Below are 21,618 nucleotides of genomic sequence, written 5' to 3'. Positions count from 1 at the left end.
CGAATTGTGTATCTGAAAGTAATCCATTAGTCTTGACCCAATTGTCTAGACGAAACAGAATCATTTTTTCGAACAATTTCCGGATACAGGAAAGCATAGCAATCGGCCGATACGAATTGTGATCGGAGGCTGGTTTCCCTGGTTTTTGAATGGCAATAACTCTTACTTGTCTCTAGTCGTGTGAGACAATATTATTCTCAAGAAGCTTATTAAATAAATTCAATTAACGTCTTTTGGCTGAGTCAGGCAATTTTTTCAACAAGTTGAATTTGATTTTGTCTAATCCCGGAGCTTTATTGTTACACGATAAGAGCGCAAGTGAGAACTCTACAATCGAAAACGGTGTTTCATTTGTATTTGACGTCACGGCGCGGAAGATCCTCTGGTCTGGAGCAGAATCTGGGCATACTTTTTCAGCGAAATCGAATATCCAGCGGTTAGAATATTCCTCGGTTTCGTTTGTGGTGTTTTTGTTGCGCATTCGTCGGACTGTGTTCCAAAGAGTGCTCATTGATGTTTCTCTCGATAATCCGTCTACGAATCGACGCCAATATCCGCTTTTCTTCGTCTTAATCAAGCTTTTCATTTTAGCTTCTAATGCCGCGTAGTTTCTAAAATTATCAGGTGTTCCGTTTTTCCTAAACTCGACAAATGATGAAGTTTTCTCCGCGTTTAATTCTGAGCACTCTTTGTCCTACCACGGGTGGGGGGGACGGATGTTAGTTTTCGCGCCGGGTACACGTTTCGTCTGAGCTTGAGTCGAAGCGATGCTGGTGAAGATATTCAAGATGGCGAGGGAATGCAAATATTGCACTTCTCGCACGTATTTCATGTTTTTCTCAGTAAAAAGCATTCGTTCGCGTAAAGTGGTTTGACATAAAAAACGAGAATGATGATTCAAGTATTTAAAGGATATATTTCATTGTTGTTTATAATTTTTACTAACTTTAGCAGTAAGAAATATACTGGCACCAGCATGTCGGCAACCAGCAATAGTGTGATCGCTACATAAAAACCAGCCCTCCCCAAATAGATTTTTCGAGATAGATATTGCCAATGTTATGAATTTTTAGACTCTAGCGCTAAAAATTTTGACAGGAGCTTTTTGCTCACACATTAATATTAGTACAAATGCCATTGAGTAATTTGACATCTCTGTTCCACACACATTTGCATTATGTACGAATGTGTTCAAGCGCGGTCAGGTTGACAGCGGGCTCAGTTTTAACATAAATCAAATAAACATATAATTAATAAACTAACAGCGCTGAGAAACGGTTGTACTTTTTTCCACTAGCTACTGTGGTTGTGTTAAATGCGCAGGCAGCATTGTACATGCATTTTAGGAGCATTTACGCACCCATTTTATACCAGACGGCGCTTTTGGTGTCACGGGTTGCTCAACTGCATTACTATTGCAATGGGAAATCTAGGTTTATTTTATTTAAGGTTTTACACAGCATTTAAAAGTATCAAAAGTTTACACTGAGGAGAATGCGCTTAGAATTTCAAAGGTTTTGAACTTTTAACCAAGTTAAACTCAGTCCCATTAAGTGTTAGAGATTTCCAAAAAAGTACGGGTGTGTAATGTCGGAGACATAACTGGATGTCGTGAATACGAATATGACACGCTTTATTTATGCTTCCGAATTCGAATTGGTAGTTGATCGATTGTTTGAATTGTGCAACTTCCCCCTCTTTCATTACTAGAAATTTAAACGATGCACCTAGACTAAATTACAGATTAGTTACATTAAACATTCTGAAACGCAATTAAATATTATGAAATAAGCAGTATAGTTATTTATAATAAAATAATGGTGGCTCTGAAAAGAACTTTTTATGAAAGCGTTCCTAATGGAGAGTGGCGAGTTGAGTTAGTTCAGCACGCAGACTTTGAATTCTAAACCCATATTCCGGAACTAAACTTTGAATTCTAAACCCATATTCCGGAACTAAAAACGATTTTTCGCCATGACTACCAGAATGGGTTATATAGAGTACAGTAAAGTAAAATTCCGCATAATTCTTTAGGAGTATTATTATGGTTCTAAAAAGAACCGAATAGAAGTCTGGAATAAAGAACTTTACCCTGAGTTCAAGAACTAAGTTTAGAACCAATAACAGACTCAGCATCCAGTTTCAATTCTAGAACTGCAATTTCGAAACTCAAATCAGTTCCGGAATACAGTTCCAGAATCCAGTTTCAGCACGCAGGCTCTGAATTTTAAACCTATGTTATATTTCGGAACTAAAATCTGAAACTTGAACTTTTCGTTACGACTACCGAAAAGCAAATGAGAGTTGCGATCTGAGCGTTTAAGGTTTTAACCACGCAGAAGATGCACTCTCCGTCGCTGCTGGTTAAAGTTTAACTCCCGCGATGACAGTCTGCTTGCCTTGATGGCCAGCAAGCGAATGAGAGTTGCGACCTGAGCATTTGAGGTTTTAACCACGCAGAAGGTGCCCTCGACGTCGCTGCTGGTTGAAGATTTAACTCCTACGACGTCTGCTTTCATCGAACGCACGAAAAGAAATGATCGATTTTCACCACGGTTCCCCTTTTATACGCATTCAGTTGAAGATATGTGCCTGACTACCTCAAAATCGTCGTCCTTGCGCGAAAAACGCAAGCGAAAGTGAAGAGTTTTCCGCATTGTTTTCAAATTTTGAGAAAACCTAATTTTTGAGTTGTTTGTGGTTATCTCACACTGTTCAAAATATTATCCTAAATTCGTGATCATATTTTTGATGAAATGGTGAAAGAATTATGTTGCTACCATTAATACAAGTCGAGATATTCACGATTAAGTTCTGCCCATTCTTCCATTTGGCTAATTTTGAAAAGGCACCTCATAGTAAAGTAAGTCGTATTCACGACAAAACCGTTTTTATGATAATCGTAATTGTTATATAGACACTGTATGATTTTCCGCTTCATATATTACTTCAATGATTGGAACGACACACTCACACTAGTACTAATCACACCACTACCCTCACGCATAAATTGGTCAACATGCCGTGCCAGGATAAATTTTTTAACAGGTTTTAAAAAGTTTGTGCAATTAAATTGTTGCAGTGTGGAAAAATGATACAATTTGAAAAAGTGAAAGTTAAATGCTCTAAAGATGGAAATTTCAAAAATTTCCACTCTACATTTGATAATAAGTACAACCCTCAAATATCTACGGCGTAATCAGAAATTTGTAAATTCAGATATATATCTGCATAAGTGGCATCACTAGTTTTCATATACTGAACTTTTTTGTATAGCTGCCCTTACACGTGACAATATTATTGTCAATCCAAAGTATTGTCAATACCATCAATCCAATTGGTTTGATAACTAGAGTCCGAGTTTTTCGAGAAATTCAAGTGTTTGGTGCTTTAAATATTGCAAATGAATATTAAAATATTGGGAGAAGAGGCCATTGCATATATTTAACAGTTTCTCTCTGGAGAGAAAGTATTGTCGGATTGATGGGCAGTTTTGATTTTTTGACAATATTATCGTCAATCCAATGAAGTTTCCATTACACGATCAAAAGTATTGTCAATACTCCTTGTATTGACAATAATATTGTCTCGTGTAAGGTCTGCTACAGACTGTGCAAATATTTTTTTCGCAGGAGTCTAATCAAGTATCAAACCGACGTGAACATTTCATAAGGTCACATAAACGAATCAGAGTTTCTCTTTGTTTACTTCCTCTTCTGTTAAAAACTCCTTAATTTTCACGTTTACTTACAAAATATTCATGTAGAATAAAAAAAAAATTTCCAGCTTTGTAACAGTATTAGATATGTAACGAACAATAGCATAATAACGCATATATAGTCGAAAGAGAAAGTAAACAAAATAGAATCTGTCAATTGATTTTAGGCCCTCGTTCACGTCGAAATACACAATATTATGCAGATTCTTTTCCGCCAAATAAAGATTTTTGAAAAAAATAGTTGGCTGCAAGGGGAGAGTCACGTAACACAAATTATGTTGTGCCTCTTAAAAACACGCGATAAACTGAGCCTAAACGGCTATCCGCATTAGGTCGATCCGAGCTCTCCGGCGTTTACTTTTTCTCTGCTTCGGCTATGGCTGAGCTGCACATGCACACAGCTGCATGTGCAGCTCAGCAATAGCCGAAGCAGAGAAAAAGTAAACGCCGGAGAGCTCGGATCGGCCTAATGCGGACAGCCTTTTAATGTGTGACTGGCTCACTGATCTAAGCGACCCACCCCTTGGTTGGCTGTAACTTGTCATCAGAGTTGCCATATTATTTTGTCAAGAATCTGTCTCTCTGACTCAAAAAATTATCTGGATTTGTCTGGGTCTAACTATTGAAAAATCCAACCAACTCTTCTGCTATCGCTGCGCTGCTCGAGTGGCGAACTAAGCGATGGGGATAATTTTCAGACTAGTGAAAAGTTGTATTACTGTTGTCGAAAGAATCACCATAACGCTATCTCGTGGTGATCACTCTGATTGACTGCAAATGACAGTTTCTCTTTGTTTGCCTTTTCTTTCACGATTTACCGAATTGATTTTATATTTGACGCTTTACTCTTCGCAAAACTTTCAAGGTAAAACTACAAGCTTTCGATTTATATTGGAAACTTTAGAAAATTTGTAATAATGGATCTGTAATAATGAAACGAGAAAGTAAACAATGAGAGGCACTCATTTGCAGTTAGGCCCTTTTGTCGTGGGACGGTCGAAATTTGTCAAATCTGGCAAAAAAAGCTGGTTAGTTAGGCTGTGAACCATTTCACGGTTAATTTTAACTTTTGGTTAAAATCTGACACTTGAGTGGTTATTTGGTGTCGAGTAGTTAAATTTGACTAAAACTGTGGCCCATTTCAAAATTTGACGGACGGAAAGTTATTTGGGTTTATTTTCCACTGGAAATAATTTCAACTAAAGAATTAGTATTAGAATTTTCATTGCGAGATTTTTTTCAGTGTTGAAAAATAACTATCGATCTGTCTAAAATAACCATGCTCTCGAGCAGGGTTATTTTTGACAACATCAAATTAACCACTCGAGTGTCAGATTTTAACCAAAAGTTAAAATTAACCGCGAAATGGTTCACAGCCTAAGACAGAAAATAAACCCAAATAACTTTCCGTCCGTTAAATTTTGAAATGGGCAACAGTCTTAGTCAAATTTAACTACTCGACACCAAATAACCACTCAAGTGTCAGATTTTAACCAAAAGATAAAATTAACCGAGAAATAGTTCACAGCCTTCCCACATTATCAGATCCGAATGGATTCCGAATCAATTCCGAATCAGCGAGAAATTTTCATTCGGAATTTCATGTGGAAATCATAATGGATTCCGAATCAATTCCAACTCCAGTGCAACAACCGATTCCGAATGAACCGGTTCGCCTACAATCGGTTGATTCGGAAATCATTCGGAATTGAGTGAGAAGATGCGGACTGAATTGTCAATTCATCTTCTTCTTCTTTCCTGATTTTGCACGTTTTCGTGCTGATTTTCAGTTTATTTTTAAACGAAAACATTATATAACTCAATATACAAATTTAAATCTTCATGTTTTTCGGATATACAGAACTAGTAAATAACCAGTTCTTCTTAGGCTGTGAACCATTTCGCGGTTAATTTTAACATTTGGTTAAAATCTGACACTCGAGTGGTTAATTTGATGTTGTCAAACATAACCCTGCTCGAGAGCATGGTTATTTTTGACAGATCGATAGTTATTTTCCAACACTGAAAAAAAATCTCGCAATGAAAATTCTAATACTAATTCTTTAGTTGAAATTATTTCCAGTGGAAAATAAACCCAAATAACTTTCCGTCCGTCAAATTTTGAAATGGGTCAAAGTTTTAGTCAAATTTAACTACTCGACACCAAATAACCACTCAAGTGTCAGATTTTAACCAAAAGTTAAAATTAACCGTGAAATGGTTCACAGCCTTAGAATCCCAACATAAACTATTGAAATTCGCTGGAAATTAACAAAACGGCCTACCTTAGGCCGAAGGCAGAGTGGGCGCGAGAAGCTGTGCCGAGCTGGTGACTGACATTAGCAAACCTAGAGAGGGAATGATATTAGCAGTAAATCAAAGAGACCCTGTCACAGTGAAAACTGAGCAGATTTCTCGCTTGTACTCTGACAGGGTCTCTTTGATTTGCTGCTAATATCATTCCCTCTCTAGGTTTGCTAATGTCAGTCACCAGTTCGGCACAGCTTCTCGCGCCCACTCTGCCTTCGGCCTTAGTCAGCATCATCCATTCCTCTAGTGTAGTTAAATCGCTTAAATTTCACACTAACACATTCATAAAATGAGGGAATATTCAATGACATTTATAATGTCACTGTCAATCAGGTTGATCGAGCAGCCAACTCAGGCGAAAATTTTAGCACTGAACCGATCGAGCACTAAAAAATCATGCAGTCGAGTAAGAATTCATTGCTCATTCCGTCATTTCGATAATGTGGGTTAGAGTCAGCGCTGCCAACTATACCGATTTCTCGGTATTTATATCGATTTTTGGACTCGATACAGGAATGCAGATATGCTCTCTCAAAATACCGATATTTCAATTTTCATACAGATAAATACCGATTTTCAGTTTTTGTGTTGGATTCCATAGGGGTAAACCAGGTCGAGCGACCTTTTTTTTTTTTTTTTTTGGTCGCAAAATCAGTTTTCGCACTAGATTGATGTTTGATTTTTCGAGAAAGATATTGTACAGATAGTTTTTTTCGCCAAATACAGATTTTTGGAAAAAACAGTTGACAGCACTGGTTAGAGTGCTTGGCGAAACATGGTAAATCTGGCAACCTGGCACTGCAGCTGAGTTGTCAGTTTCCTCTGTTTCATAAAACCAATTCAACGTCATAGTTTGAAATCCCTGTATAGTTTCGCAATAATAAAAAATATATATTGTCAATTTTTGTTCGCAAACGTTAAGTTAGCAGAAATGTATCACAACGTTTACAAAAACTCTGATATACCATAACTTGACGACGTACCATTCGCAAAACTATTATCTGGTAATGGAGCTTCGCGAATGGACTCCTCTTGTCAGTCTGATAGGTAATATTCCGAGCAAAATACAGCGTGGTATCCTATTCCATGACGTATCCATCACCTGTGTGGACTTGGTGGATGAGTTTATTGCTCTTGGTACTAATGTGGGTATTGTTTTTTGGTACAATCGAAAGACCAGTGCATTCGAACGATTACAGACTGAGGTGAGTAATGCTTAAAAATCGATATATTTAAATACAATGTTTTACATGACAGGGCTACGGCGAGTTGACCTGCGTGCGGATTATTTCAACCGTTGATTTTATGATCGCAGCAGGATGTCGACAAGGAAAAGTGAATATATTTCAAGTTCCCAAAGAAGCTCCGCCGGAAGTTTGTGCCGAACTTCTCCTGAAAAGTAAACCCACTGAGCGCTACACAGTAACTGGTATTCATCGAACTACGATAACTGATGTCGTTTGGTCTAAGAATGGAATGAAGCTGTTCTCTGGCGACAGCTCTGGAACCGTTGTACTGACGGATATAAATTATCAGTTAAAATCTTGTGAATCTCGAGAGATCGTGAACGAAAAGTATGAAATCGTTCAGTTGAGTTTACAAAAAGAATACCTTTTAGTTTCGACAACTTACCGAACAGTAATATGCACTCAGGAGGATCCTTGCAAATGGCGTGTGACGCAAATTGGGAAGAAGGATCGAAAAATGCTAAGCCATTTCGGAGCCATATTTCATACATACCATAAAAAACCTCAGACAGTGTCCACTCGATCGGGATTCCGCCTTTGGATTGCGGACATGACGGGAGAAGTCATACATACGTTGATTTTCAAAGAGCTGATAAGGACACCATCTCATGAGATACCTATCTTAAATCCTAGCAAACATCCCATTCGGATCCCTACCACGTTCGGAATACTATATACATTCCAAGATAAATATTTGCTGTCAGTAGCCAATGACACACTTTTTGTGTTAGATTTAGATCAAATGAAGACTGTCGCCGCATTAACCCGATTACGAAAAATAATTGACATTTCAGTCAACAAGCATGAAATTTTAATCCTTGAAAGTTCTCGTTCGTTAGTTCGTTTATCCACGCTACCAGACAGCAGTCAGACTACAATACTTTATAAAAATCTAGAGCTTTTTGCTTCGAGCGATAGTGACAGTCAGATAATAATGGCAGACGAGTGTCTCGAACAAGACTTATTCGCCGATGTAGCCAGCAGTTCGGGTTGTTCAAATGGCGCCGCCCTTCAAAGTAGCGAGGACGGAATCGTGGATATTGATCGACCTCTTGAGGAACACCCCCCTGCTGATAGTTCACATCAAATCGTAACGCACTTGAAAAAACTGGAGCTGTTTGAAACATTAAATGAACTGAAATATGATGAATCGATTCTGTTCAAAAGTGGTCGGAAGACGAAGCGAAAGCACAAAACCAAATTTAATCCCATTGTTGAAATCGGTCAGATCCCGAAGGAGTGCGAAGAAGGGTGAATTGCTAGTAAGCAATAAATTAACCTCGCTAAAGTAATGCTAATGCTTTTATGTTGTTGTCTTGTGTGTATATTGTTGAGTTGTTAAGGGGTAATTTGTTAGCTCATTCGAGCCTCATATGCATTAGGAATCATTTGAATAATGTGTAATGTACCAAAGGATGTATAAAATCGTGCAACCAAACTAAACGAAGAAACTATACAATAACGCACATTCAAATAAGTCTCATAGCAAAGCTTGTTTAATATTTGTGCTTTATTTTAACTAGGAAAGTGTGGCTAGGTAACTATATACAGATAACTCAGAGTGGATTTAGGAAGAGTGGTGACAGTTATCCGTTTGAAAGAAATATTTTCTGTCATTGTCATTTTCAAACGACAAACTACCTGCCAAATTGATTTGAAAGCTTAAGGGACAGGTAGTTTTTAACGGATGAAAAGAAAAATATTTATTGCGAGTTTCTTAGAGCTTTCGTTAAATAAATATATTCACATGTTTTGCAAAATACAAAGCACTATACGAACATTTTGTAATTTTTTCGTAGGAAAATATTGAGAATCAAGCCAGTGAAGGGGTACTCTCGAGGACGTTTTTTAGAAATTATGATTTGAGGTGCCATTAGGGATGTCGTAATATCGATCGAGTAATCAATTAATAACCCAGATAATCGAGTTCTATTTAATCGATTAGTTGGAATATCAAGGGGAAAGTGCCATTTGAGCCAATTTGTTTTGATTCCTGATTAGTTGGAAACTAATATTCGATTATCAAGCTAATCGACTACTTCGAAAAATTCTATAACAATAATCGAATAACCAAACGATTAATAACCCGGATAATCGATTAAAATTCAATCGAATAGTTTGAAAATTATACATCCCTAGTTGCCACTGTCACCCCTATTCTGTATTTTTAACGAATCGGAATATCCCGCTTGCAAGTGCCTGACAGATTTCCCCTCAGACGCCTGGCAGCGTCTGCCAGAAGGTTTTGCCAGAATGATGGGAGAGTTCCGGCAAGAGTCTGGCAACAATGCCACCACCGTTTCCGGCAGAGGATTTCGCCTAGCGGTTATTAACGGTTCTGTTCTGCCATACAAGACTAGCAAACCCGTTTTGAATCGGTTCTTCAGTTTTAGCACCTTTGGTTCTATGTTTGCCATTAGAAGTTTAAATAAAGGGCAATAACAGTTTTTGCACTACCAAACGTGCGTATCATCAAAGCTTCATCTCTCAATATACCAAATTAGTCTTTAGTTCAGCTACGTGATCGCGCATCAAATCCATTATATCATCAAGATATCCACTCTTACACCTCACGAACAAATCACAAACAACATACTTTTTGCGAGCATGGCGCGTTCAGGCTAGTCTGCACGAGAAATTACAGGAAATAAAAAAAAAGAATACAAAGTCATTTTCTGTCAACTTTTTCTTTTTTAGGTTCGAATCCTTATTCCCACATTATCAGTTCGGAATAAAATCCGAATCAAATAAAAAAAGCCTTGGTATTACCACAAACGAATTACCAGACATGACAGTCACGATCTTTTTTTGGCGCACATCTACGAACCTCCGTGAAACTGGCACCAATGTTGATACATTGGTTTCATTGCTGAGTTCCCATCATACATTCATAATGCAAATGTCAAACCGTGAGAACCCTTTCGATTCGGTAGCTCATTTGTATTTATTGAGATTTTATGGCACACTTTGGTTGAAATGGTAATGCAATTAATCTGGCGCTCCACCAAGCGGCCCGCATAGTGTTTTGGCTACCTGGGCAGCCATGGCCACCAGACGGCTACCAAAATTGATTCAGTGACGGTTGTCAAATCCAATTTGACAGAACAAAGTCGCCGGTATCTAAGTTAGCCGAGCGTTTTCATCTTCTCACCTTCGCTGAAAATGTCAAAGATTTCAATGTGGAAAAATCCTGGTGGATACGGTTGTATCGTTTGAGTTGTATATCTGGCAGCGGTGAGGCAGTCGTTCACCAGAATGTCTGCCAGCTATATTTTTCCCAACTGGCAGCGTTTAGTCAGCCGTCTGGCAGCCATGCGTATGCGGGAGTGAGTGCGGTCATTTCCGAAGATACCGCCCAAGTAACAATTTTTGTTACGCTAGCTTGTTTGTGACTAGTTTACAACCAGATATTTGAGTGATTGTTACTAATATCTAACCACTTGCATGACTCAAAAAGCGCAGTTTGTACTAGTTGTTAGGTCGGCTAAAAATAAGTTGTCGTTACGTTGTAATGTCATACTGAAAGAACTTATCTTTTCATAACTTGAAAATAACTTGTTTTCAAGTAAACTAGTTGAAACTTAGTCACCATCGACATTATAAACATTGAATAAATTCAGAATACTTTTCTATCATCAATAAAAAAGCAGAAAAGTACTTTAAATCACAAACTTGATACAAGGTAGAAAATTTACAACGATTTTAAAACTGTCGAGCGGAATTCAATTTTACTTAACTGTTTTTTATGCGCCTTCAATCAAAATCTGTTTATAAAGATATAAAAAACAAACAGCAAAATAACGCTATGTTCAGAATGCTCAAAATTATTCCAAGCAGAGTGATTTCTCGTCATTTTAAGTTCATATATCATGAGAATTATAGAATTATCACAATCGATGTCCAATCCCTATATTATTTTCTTCGTGTCTACACTGAAATGAAAATCTTATTTATATTCATTAGATTTGTCATATGAATCATATGCAGAATATAATTCATAGAGATTATATGGAAACTTATAATCTTTATTTAATGTGTACGTCAAATCTAAATGGACGTTATCATAATGAAAGTTATAAAAATATCCCATATAATGTATATGGAAATCCGATGGAAGTCGTGAATCGTACTGCTTGAAGCTGAAGAAATAGTTGTGTCTACGATATTCATCAACTGCTCCAGACCATTTTTTTCAGGAAGTTCCGCATCTCAATGTAATTTTAAATCGCTGACAAGACAGCTCATCCAACTTCGTTCAAGGATATGCGTTAACGGACCATGAAATATATATCCGGTACATTTCATTACTCTATCTGTCTAGTAAGATTCATTTTTATTTTCAGTCTCGGGATCTCACTTCTCTTTCGCAAATATCATGAGGTGCTCCCTTACCGAACAGAATACTAGTAAAGCTTGAATCCTCAAAGAAAAGTAGTAGTTGGCGATTATCTGCTATTCGTATGAGCTCTATTGAAAGTTATATATATATATATATATATATATATATATATATATATATATATATATATATATATATATATATATATATATATATATATATATATATATATATTTAATTTTTTTCAAAACTAGTCATATGGTATATATGAACCTATCTAAATAAAATCGAAGTGAATATTATATGCGCTTCATAAATTGTTTCAATGTATGTTGTGCGGATATCTAGTAATGGTTATAAGACGCGCCAATCAATTTGACTCAGACTGGAAATTTCATTCGTTATATGGAAATCCTGTAAAAATAACGTTAAGAAGAGTTTTATGTTTCATAAGATTATCTCATATATTTGACATGATGTTGAACACATCTTGTAACTATTATTGGAAATGCTAATAGTGCAAAATCATTAGAATATCATATAATGTGAAAAAGAAAATTTAGCTCAGTGTATGACAGTGCATAGAACAAAAATGACTATTCTGCCTTTCACTATTTTTGGCAAAAAGTAGTTTAAAAAAGTAATATCCTGGTTTTATTTATGTTTCATACACTTCTTGAGACTCCATATTGTGTTCGTCATATTCAAGCCAACAAAGGTTGTTTTGTTTGCATTTTCGTTATCATAACGTTGGGAAAACCTACCGATAACTATTTGAATCAATGAAGAAATTATATGTCATAATCTTATAATATCTAAGTTATTACTACATCAATTCAAAGTAACGATTTACATATACGCTTATGTATTTATAATGGTTTCGCAACGGAAAATAAACCTTTTTTCAACTAGTAGCTAAAAGCATAGCTGTGATAAAAGATATGTTAGAATCAAGTAACGATAACTTACAAATGATAGTTAGTTCAATGTTTACGTTATGAAGAAACATTGCTGTCGCCTTGTTTTAACCAGTATAACATAAAAAACATGTTCGTGGTTTTGTTGCAACACAGTTGGGTTAAGTGGTATCAAAACTAGTTACGGGTTGCTACTATTGAAGTCAAATAAACTTATTTTCAACTAGTAGCTAGAAGCATTGTTGTGATTAAAGATATGTTTGGATTAAGTAACGATAGCTTATAAATTATATTTAATTCAATATGACACAAAGATGTTATTATTGGAAACCTAAATAACTATTTCGTAACTAGTTATGTTATGATGAAACATTGCTGTCACCATGTGTTAACCAGTATAACATAAAAAACATATTCGTGCTCTTATTGCAACATAATTTGGACTTTGTCGTATCAAAACTAGTTGCGGATTGCTACTTGGGCGGGAACGAACCACATTTTTTAAAAATATTTATAACCACGTACATGTCTTTATTATTTATCTTTGGTATTACATTCCTGTTGTGGAATTGAACCTTCTGTTTCAACTGACTTCGCAGCCGATTCAGAGTGTACAGATCCATTGCATGTCTGGTGCTACGATTCCACTGACACTACGAATCCTTCCAGGTCGGGGCTCGAACATACGGCAACTGGTTTGTAAGACCAGTGCCCTATGCATTGAACCGCCAACCCGGGACGAAATCAAATCCAAATCGATTCCTAATCAAATTCAACCGATTCAGAATGAAAATTTCAATTCGTTTTCTTTTTCTTATCCTTCTCCGATTGTTCGTCTGCTGTTTCTCTTAAACGTGAATGTGTAATAAAAATAAATATTTATAACTTTGTTTATATTAATAACTTTATTTATTTGTGAATAAGCGATAATCGTAGAGAACCCGAATATACTAATGCATTCTTCGCTGCTGGTATACATCGTGCATATACGTTCTATACATTCGTTTTTCATTCGTTCATTTACTTTACTCCTCGAATTGGTTCGAATAGCGTCTCTGTGATGATCATAGGATTCCATTCTTCGAGAAGCATTCCTCATCTGATAATTCATCATATCTTGTTGGGTTGCAGCAATGGGACAGTGCTGGGAAATGCTTCATCACATACACATAAGACTATGGTACTAATACAGGGAAAACGTCTTAATTTCACTAGATTTCCGTTTGAGCTGTTAGTAGATTATTGTCACTAATAGTACTGTTGTTGTACCGTTAAATCGACGACACGACCAGGCACTCCGAAGAAAAATTGACAATGAAATTGTCTTCAACGATTCACCGCCAGTTATCGCAAATATAGCGACCCCTTGATAAAGATAATAATAATCTTCTTGAGCAACACTGTTTAGGTTGCTACGAACTAGTTACCAAGAAGCTCCAAAGTAAATCAACAATTTTTTTCTGATTTTGTTCAATATTTCAGTAACTTTTACTGTGAAGTCCAAAGAATTCAATTGTACGCAATGGAAATGCTAACCAGTCAACATGTTCTAGCTACATACGGTGGTGGACTCGCAAAGACAGGAGTTGCAAATGGTTTCGTAAAAAATCCAATTCATGAAAGAGAAATCAAAACAATTTATCGTTCGAGCGTTTTTTAATGTTCTAACGGTAATGATGTAGAATACGGATACAGAAATAAAAAAATATGTAGAATACGGATACAAAAATAAAAAATAAATTTGTTCCCGTTGTTTGTCTGGATTGAATTCTAGCATGTATCTAGGTCAGCCCGCGCCCTGATTCAAACATAGGTCCCTGGCCAATTTCGGGAAGGTCCCGGTACGACGGTTATTCAGGGTAGAATGTGTGCGATCGCTATCCTCCACAATACGGCCACTATGACCGGTACACACTTGACAGTAGCTTCCAAAGAGATAGATGCATCGATCGACGTGATTCACGAAATCACGTTCCGCATCATCGTACAGGAGGTCCAATCATTTCGACTATTTAGTCGTAATTAAGGGTTTCCTTCAGGAGCAGAACCTTCGCTTGAGTTTCCGGTTTGAATACGTTAACGCACAAAATCTACTTCATTAGCTCGTGCGCCTCGATGATCAGCTGATGTGATTCGCGATCAGTCACGATAACCAGATGTTTCGAATAGGGATTTTCTTCGCTTTTCTCGGCGAGTGAAATAAAACCAACGGATTCATTCATACCGAAGTAGTTGATCTGTAATGGAGGGTAAATAGAGTTAATGTTCTTGGTAAAAAGATTATTCATAGCTAGTACCAGCGAATATGCCCTGCTAGAAACTTTTTTCTAATCAATCCGCGCCTGATGGCAATCCGATCGAATGTAATATTTTTTACCGCCCGTTCATCATGCGCTACGCACATCTAGTCAAATAGCTCCTATATGTCTGCCTTTTCGGGGAGTTTTGGGCGAAAGTCAATCATCGCGAATTAAAGACTGTGTGCCGGGTTTGTTGAACGAAAAAACATGGCATTCGGTTCAGCTGTCTGTTTCAAAATCGGCAAGCGAAGATCCCGCGTTGGCCTCCCTTTAGCGGCCCTTACACGAGCATTATTTTGTCATTTTTAATGATGACTTAATAATGATGTATTTCAAATTTGATAGAAATCTCGCCATTACTGCACCATTACACGTTCATTAAAATGATGTTATTTTTTAGTAATGACATTTTTAATGACTCGTGTAAGAGCCGCTTTTGAACGATTGATTGAACGTTCTTTGGACCAACGAAGGACCATCGTTGAGCGTTTTTTTTTTCTAAGAGGGCAGTATCGACTTATGAATATTGTTCAAATATTTTCAGTGTAAATTTCGGCCAGTTGGGATCAACCCACGGTGCCCTCTTAGAAAAAAAAACGCTCAACGGTGGTCCTTCGTTGGTCCAATACGTTGGATCGTTGGTCCAATGAAAGTCTAATCAATCGTTCAACGGGACTCCAACACGTGACCTTCGTTTGCCGATTTTGAAACAGACCGTTAAACCGAATGCATTTTTTTCGTTCAATAAACCCAGCAGACAGAGGTCCATTGTTGAGCAATTTTTAATATAAGGAGTTGGAGCCCCGTTGGACTAGTTTTACTGGAGAATTTTCGAAGTTTTTTCCACTTATTTTTTGAAACCAACACTGCATACCTGTACAATACTTCTACTTCACGTAGAATAACAACACATTTTCTTTCTATATGAAGGCAACACCTATTTTCACACTATTTTTGCAAGAAAAAAACAACAACAAACCGTTCCACAAAACTGAACGAATATTTCGTACAGCATGTGGACCAACAAACGCTCAACGACCAACAAAATAGAACCGCTTGCTGAGAGGGTGGTAAATGAGCACTCTCCGCCAACGTTGCCAGGTATACCGATTTATCGCTATTTATACAGCCTAGAGTGACTATAATCAGAGTGGCAACAGCTGTTCGTTTGGAACAGAGATGCCATTTATAAGCTGCCCTTACACGAGACAATATTATTGTCAATACAAGGAGTATTGACAATACTTTTGATCGTGTAATGGAAACTTCATTGGATTGACGAAAATATTGTCAAAAAAATCAAAACTGCTCATCAATCCAACAATACTTTCTCTCCAGAGAGAAACTGTTGAATATGTGCAATAATCTCTTATCTCTATATTTTAATATTCATTTGCAATATTTGAAGCTCCAAACGCTTGGTTTCTCGAAAAATGCGGACTCCAGTTACCAAGTCAATTGGATTGACGGTATTGACAATACTTTGGATTGACAATAATATTGTCACGTGTAAGGGCTGCTATACAGATTTATCTGTATTATACAGATTTTTACTTGCGCATACAGATTTAATACAGAGTACAGATTTCTTAAATTTAATACAGATTTATACAGATTTCACCAAACGTATTAAGGAAAAAATTAAACTATCTATTAGTATTTGAGCTATCTATTAGTATTTGATTGCAATGACAAGATAAACGTTTAGGAATCAACGTACAAATCACTTTTTAAAATAAAGGGTGATTTTTTAAGAGCTTGAGAACTTTTTTAAACAATAAAACGCATAAAATTTGCAAAATCTCATCGGTTCTTTATTTTAAACGTTAGATTGGTACATGACATTTACTTTTTGAAGATAATTTCATTTAAATGTTGACCGCGGCTGCGTCTTAGGTGGTCCATTCGGAAAATCCGCTTTTTTATCGACAAATTTTGTTCAGCGATGAGGCTCATTTCTGGTTGAATGGCTACGTAAATAAGCAAAATTGCCGCATTTGGAGTGAAGAGCAACCAGAAGCCGTTCAAGAACTGCCCATGCATCCCGAAAAATGCACTGTTTGGTGTGGTTTGTACGCTGGTGGAATCATTGGACCGTATTTTTTCAAAGATGCTGTTGGACGCAACGTTACAGTGAATGGCGATCGCTATCGTTCGATGCTAACAAACTTTTTGTTGCCAAAAATGGAAGAACTGAACTTGGTTGACATGTGGTTTCAACAAGATGGCGCTACATGCCACACAGCTCGCGATTCTATGGCCATTTTGAGGGAAAACTTCGGAGAACAATTCATCTCAAGAAATGGACCGGTAAGTTGGCCACCAAGATCATGCGATTTGACGCCTTTAGACTATTTTTTGTGGGGCTACGTCAAGTCTAAAGTCTACAGAAATAAGCCAGTAACTATTCCAGCTTTGGAAGACAACATTTCCGAAGAAATTCGGGCTATTCCGGCCGAAATGCTCGAAAAAGTTGCCCAAAATTGGACTTTCCGAATGGACCACCTAAGACGCAGCCGCGGTCAACATTTAAATGAAATTATCTTCAAAAAGTAAATGTCATGTACCAATCTAACGTTTAAAATAAAGAACCGATGAGATTTTGCAAATTTTATGCGTTTTATTGTTTAAAAAAGTTCTCAAGCTCTTAAAAAATCACCCTTTATATATTTTTTTTGTGCAGATATTTAATGAAGAACACTGAAATCCATTCATATTAAAATTTGTAACTAAATTGAACTTAAAGGTTAGACAAGTCTTGGCATCATGAAACACTATTGCCAGACTGACAGTTGTATTACCTGACTTGACGTTGCATATTGGGTTTTGGAAATCCATCTCAACTTATGAAGTGAACTTTTTCAAATAAGACAAGTATATGGCGCCATAATTCAATTGTTGTTGATAGGAAAAAACTATAAAATTTCGTCGATGAATATAATATAAGATATGAAATTTAATCTACCACTCTATAATCATAATCTATTGGAATAACACCTTTTAACACAATTGTATTGTAGAAATTTCATTTTATTAGCGAATACAGATAAATACAGATATTTCATACGAATCAATACAGATTTTCTATGAAAATATCTGGCATCTCTGGTTTGGAATGACAGCTACCAGTTCCAAACGAGCAAACGACCCAGAGATGCCATTTATACAGATTTATCTGTATTATACAGATTTTTACATGCGCATACAGATTTAATACAGAGTACAGATTTTATACAGATTTCTCAAATTAAATACAGATTTATACAGATATCACAAAAAGTAAGAGAGAAATAATGAAACTTTTCCGTCTGAGCGTGTTTGATTGCCCATATTAAATGAAAATTTTTTCGTGCAGCTGTTTAATGATGAACGCTGAAATACATTTATATCATAATTTGAAACCAATTTGAACTGATGTTCAAGGAAGTCATGGCGTCATGAAACTTTATTGTCAGACTGAAAAGTTGTATGACATGGCTTGACGTTGCGTATTGGGCGTTTGAATTCCATGTTTGAATTCCAAGTCAGGATTTTCAAACGAAAAAAGTATATGGATTTACAATTCAATTGTGGTTGATAACAAAAAAAAAATTAAATTTCGTCGTTGAATGTTCTTGTCAGTGCGACAAGGACTTACGATATAAAGGAATGCTCCTTGCATCTGCCATTCTATAACAATAATCTAATGGAATAACATCTTTAAACATCATTTTATTTCCGAAATTTCCTTTCATTAGTGAATACAGATAAATACAGATTTTTTATACAAAGCAATACAGATTTTCAATGAAAATATCTGGCATCTCTGAAACGACCTTTCAATTCAATGTAAAGCTAATGGAATGTTTTGAATTGTTGCCAACATTACGGATGAGATGTCGTCACTCTGGTTATAGGCACTCTAATACAGCCCTCTCTGCAGGCCGTTCAATTTTGTTGGTTTTTGAGCGCTTGTTGAACGACATATTGCACGAAATATTCGTTCAATTTGCTGAAACGGTTTGTTGTTGTTTTTTGTCTTGCAAAAATAATGTGAAAATTAAGTGTTACATTTACATAGAAAGAAAATTTGTTGTTATTCTACGTGAAGTAGAAGTATTGTGCAGGTATGTATTGTTAGTTTAAACAAATAAGTGGAAAAAACTTCAGAAATTCTGCAGTGAAACTAATCCAACGGGGCTCCAACTCCTCATGTTAAAAATGGCTCAACAATGGACCTCTGTCTGCCGGGTTTGTTGAACGGAAAAAATGGCATTCGGTTCAACGGTCTGTTTCAAAATCGGCAAACGAAGGTCCCGTGTTGGCTTCCCGTTGAACGATTGATTGGACTTTCATTGGCCCAATGATCCAACGTATAGGACCAATGAAGGACCACTGTTGAACGTTTTTTTTCTAAGTGGTAGATATTTGACCTCTATACCGCAATACAGATATGTACTCCCAAAATACCGATAATTTACGGATCATACAGATAAATACCGATTTTCACAGATTTTGGAAATCGAGCACAATTAAGCACCAAAAAGTACAGAGCGGTTGAGGAAAACGGTACAGAGCGTGTTGGTAGTGAGACCTTTTTTTTGCTCGCCAAATTGATTTTGAACTGCTATTGGTACGGAAAACGGTCACAGATTTTCACAGACGGGTTTTGGGTTTGATCACCGATTTTTGAAAAAATGACCTGGCCTCCCTGCCGACTACGATGCTAAACAAGTTCTCACTCACGTCACACGTGGTTGTTGTTTTTAGTTGATATTATTCAAAACATTTGTTTTAGTTTCAAGCGGAAGCTATCTGCGCTTTATCTACATGAGCATGGATACATTTAATAAGGACATGTTGGCGGAACACAAACAAGCTTCTAACTATACAAAAAATCGAAACAAAAAACGCAAATCCACTAATAAGCGTTTTCTTCAGAATGCAAAAGGATTCGGTCGAAAAAACAGCTTTGGACGCGGCGCAGAGTTGGAACAAGATGAATATAACTATTTTTTGGAAATATTAGAGACACTGAATGGATTGACTGGTGAGGACGTTACCGAAGAGCGATCAACAATGGCAAACAATGTGTATGAACAGATACGTAATAAAGAGATTAAAACGTCATCCAATCAGTTGAGTAGTCGGGTACTAGATAATTTAATCGGTTTCACAGACGAAGAAACTTTTCAACGTGTAATGACAGTTTTCGTTGAGAATTTTCGGGTTATGTGTTGTGACAATTTTGCTTCACATGTGCTACAAAAAACCTTATTTGTTGCTGTTTTACGAGCTGCTGGAGAAAAACACCCAGAAAAAGACGCCTCGATAGGCGCTTCAAAAAAGCACAAGTCCGACTACAGTAGGGAACTAGAGTATAATCTGACAATAGAATTCAGTTCCGCTCATCGAAAAGCCTGTGGAAAATTTTTGAAAAAGGTAGCCAAATTTCTGCTGAATAATTTGGAAGAGTTTGTATGGAACTCATCCGGAAACTACGTTATTCGACAGTGCATTCTAAATTTAGCTGGCATTGCCGAAGTGAAAGTTGGAAAAGAAAATACCTCGGAAGCTGAGAAGATCACAGTTCCGGACAAGTGGTTTAAGTTGATCAATGAATTTTGTTCACGGCTTTTGAATTGGCCCCAGTTTCCTGATCTTCCATACAAAGAATTTACTTCAGCCTTACTGCAAAGTATTTTGATTTCGTTGAATCGAGCAGAGGATAAGTTCCAACTAAAACTGATAGGAGAGAAGTTACTGAATGACAGTTTCTTACTCAAGAGTACCGAGCTGGAACAAACGGAAGAGATTATGAAACTTCCCAAAGTTTTCCATACAGATAGCTCAATTAGACTACTAGAAATTCTGATATTAGTAGCAGAACCCGAGTTTTTTAAAGATCATTTGTACAAAAGGCTTTTTCAAGGAAATGCACTAGTGCTCAGCCAGACACGAGCCACCAATTTCTGTATCCAAAAAATCTTGGACCACGTGTCTGATAAACACATTCTTGAACAAATGTTCTCAGAGTTGGGTACGGGACTTGAAGAAATTTTGCAACTAGGACACACCGGTGTAGTCGTTTCACTAGCAAAAGCTTGTTCTCGACTAACATGTCAACAGGGAAAGTTTATAAAACTGTTATTTGAAGCATTGCATTGCTCAGATGCAGGTGGTGAAAAACTTCTGGCATCCGTTTTGCAGTTAATGCCATTAGAAAAACAAACTACTACCACAACTCAAATACACATCCACGGGTCGATCGTTGTTCAGAACATATTGGATTTCAATAAACCAATCAAGTTGGTATCGGCTATTCTGGAAACGAAAAATTCTCATTTGGCAAAAATATTTACTGATCCGAAAGGGTCTTTTATTGCTAATGCTTTTATCGACTCAAAATTTGTTGGAGAGAAATCTCGTGATAAGTTGATTCGACATTTGGAGGGATGTTACATGGATTTGGCACTGTCTTCGCACGGATCGCGTGTTCTGGAACTGCTGTATGAAGCTGCTGGTTCATCCCCGAAAGAGACTATTGTGCGAGAACTGTCTGAACGAATTGCTCAACTCAATAGCAAACCGTGGGGAGCGATTGTCAATCGAAAACTTCGGGTGGAAGTCTACCGACGCAATCCATCGCAGTGGAAATCTGTATTGAAGTCCCCTGGAGAACACCTAGTCATTTCTGACACAGTCACTCGAGGAAAGAAGCGTAAGTAATATAATAATTCGATAATATTAGACTTCTTCTTCTTAAAAATAGAACGCAAAGAAGGTCCAGAATCCCAACAGTTTATTG

General features: G+C 36.9%; 2 protein-coding genes across 3 annotated transcripts; both read left to right on the top strand.

The window, feature by feature from the left end:
• The first annotated feature begins 6,856 nt into the window (after positions 1-6,856).
• On the top strand, positions 6,857-9,053 carry LOC131438919 (WD repeat-containing protein CG11141). Of its 2 annotated transcripts, XM_058609315.1 has the most exons (3): positions 6,857-7,075; positions 7,204-7,233; positions 7,286-9,053. In XM_058609315.1, the coding sequence occupies exon 3, from the start codon at positions 7,334-7,336 to the stop codon at positions 8,528-8,530; it is 1,197 nt and encodes a 398-aa protein (XP_058465298.1). In that variant the 5' UTR covers positions 6,857-7,075; positions 7,204-7,233; positions 7,286-7,333; the 3' UTR covers positions 8,531-9,053. The 2 variants fall into 2 exon arrangements, with proteins under 2 accessions (XP_058465298.1, XP_058465297.1); XM_058609314.1 differs by having other exon boundaries at positions 6,857-7,233.
• Positions 9,054-19,549: 10,496 nt separating this feature from the next.
• Positions 19,550-21,539, top strand: LOC131433866 (nucleolar protein 9). Its single transcript, XM_058600472.1, has one exon. It carries the CDS (start codon positions 19,641-19,643, stop codon positions 21,537-21,539), a length of 1,899 nt encoding a protein of 632 aa, XP_058456455.1. The 5' UTR covers positions 19,550-19,640.
• The last annotated feature ends 79 nt before the right edge of the window (positions 21,540-21,618 follow it).

The sequence above is a fragment of the Malaya genurostris genome, chromosome 3 (assembly GCF_030247185.1).
Source record: "Malaya genurostris strain Urasoe2022 chromosome 3, Malgen_1.1, whole genome shotgun sequence".
NCBI classification, from domain to species: Eukaryota; Metazoa; Arthropoda; class Insecta; order Diptera; family Culicidae; genus Malaya; species Malaya genurostris.
The sequence above is the reverse complement of the archived record's forward strand: the minus strand, read 5'-3'. Positions and strand labels throughout refer to the sequence as shown.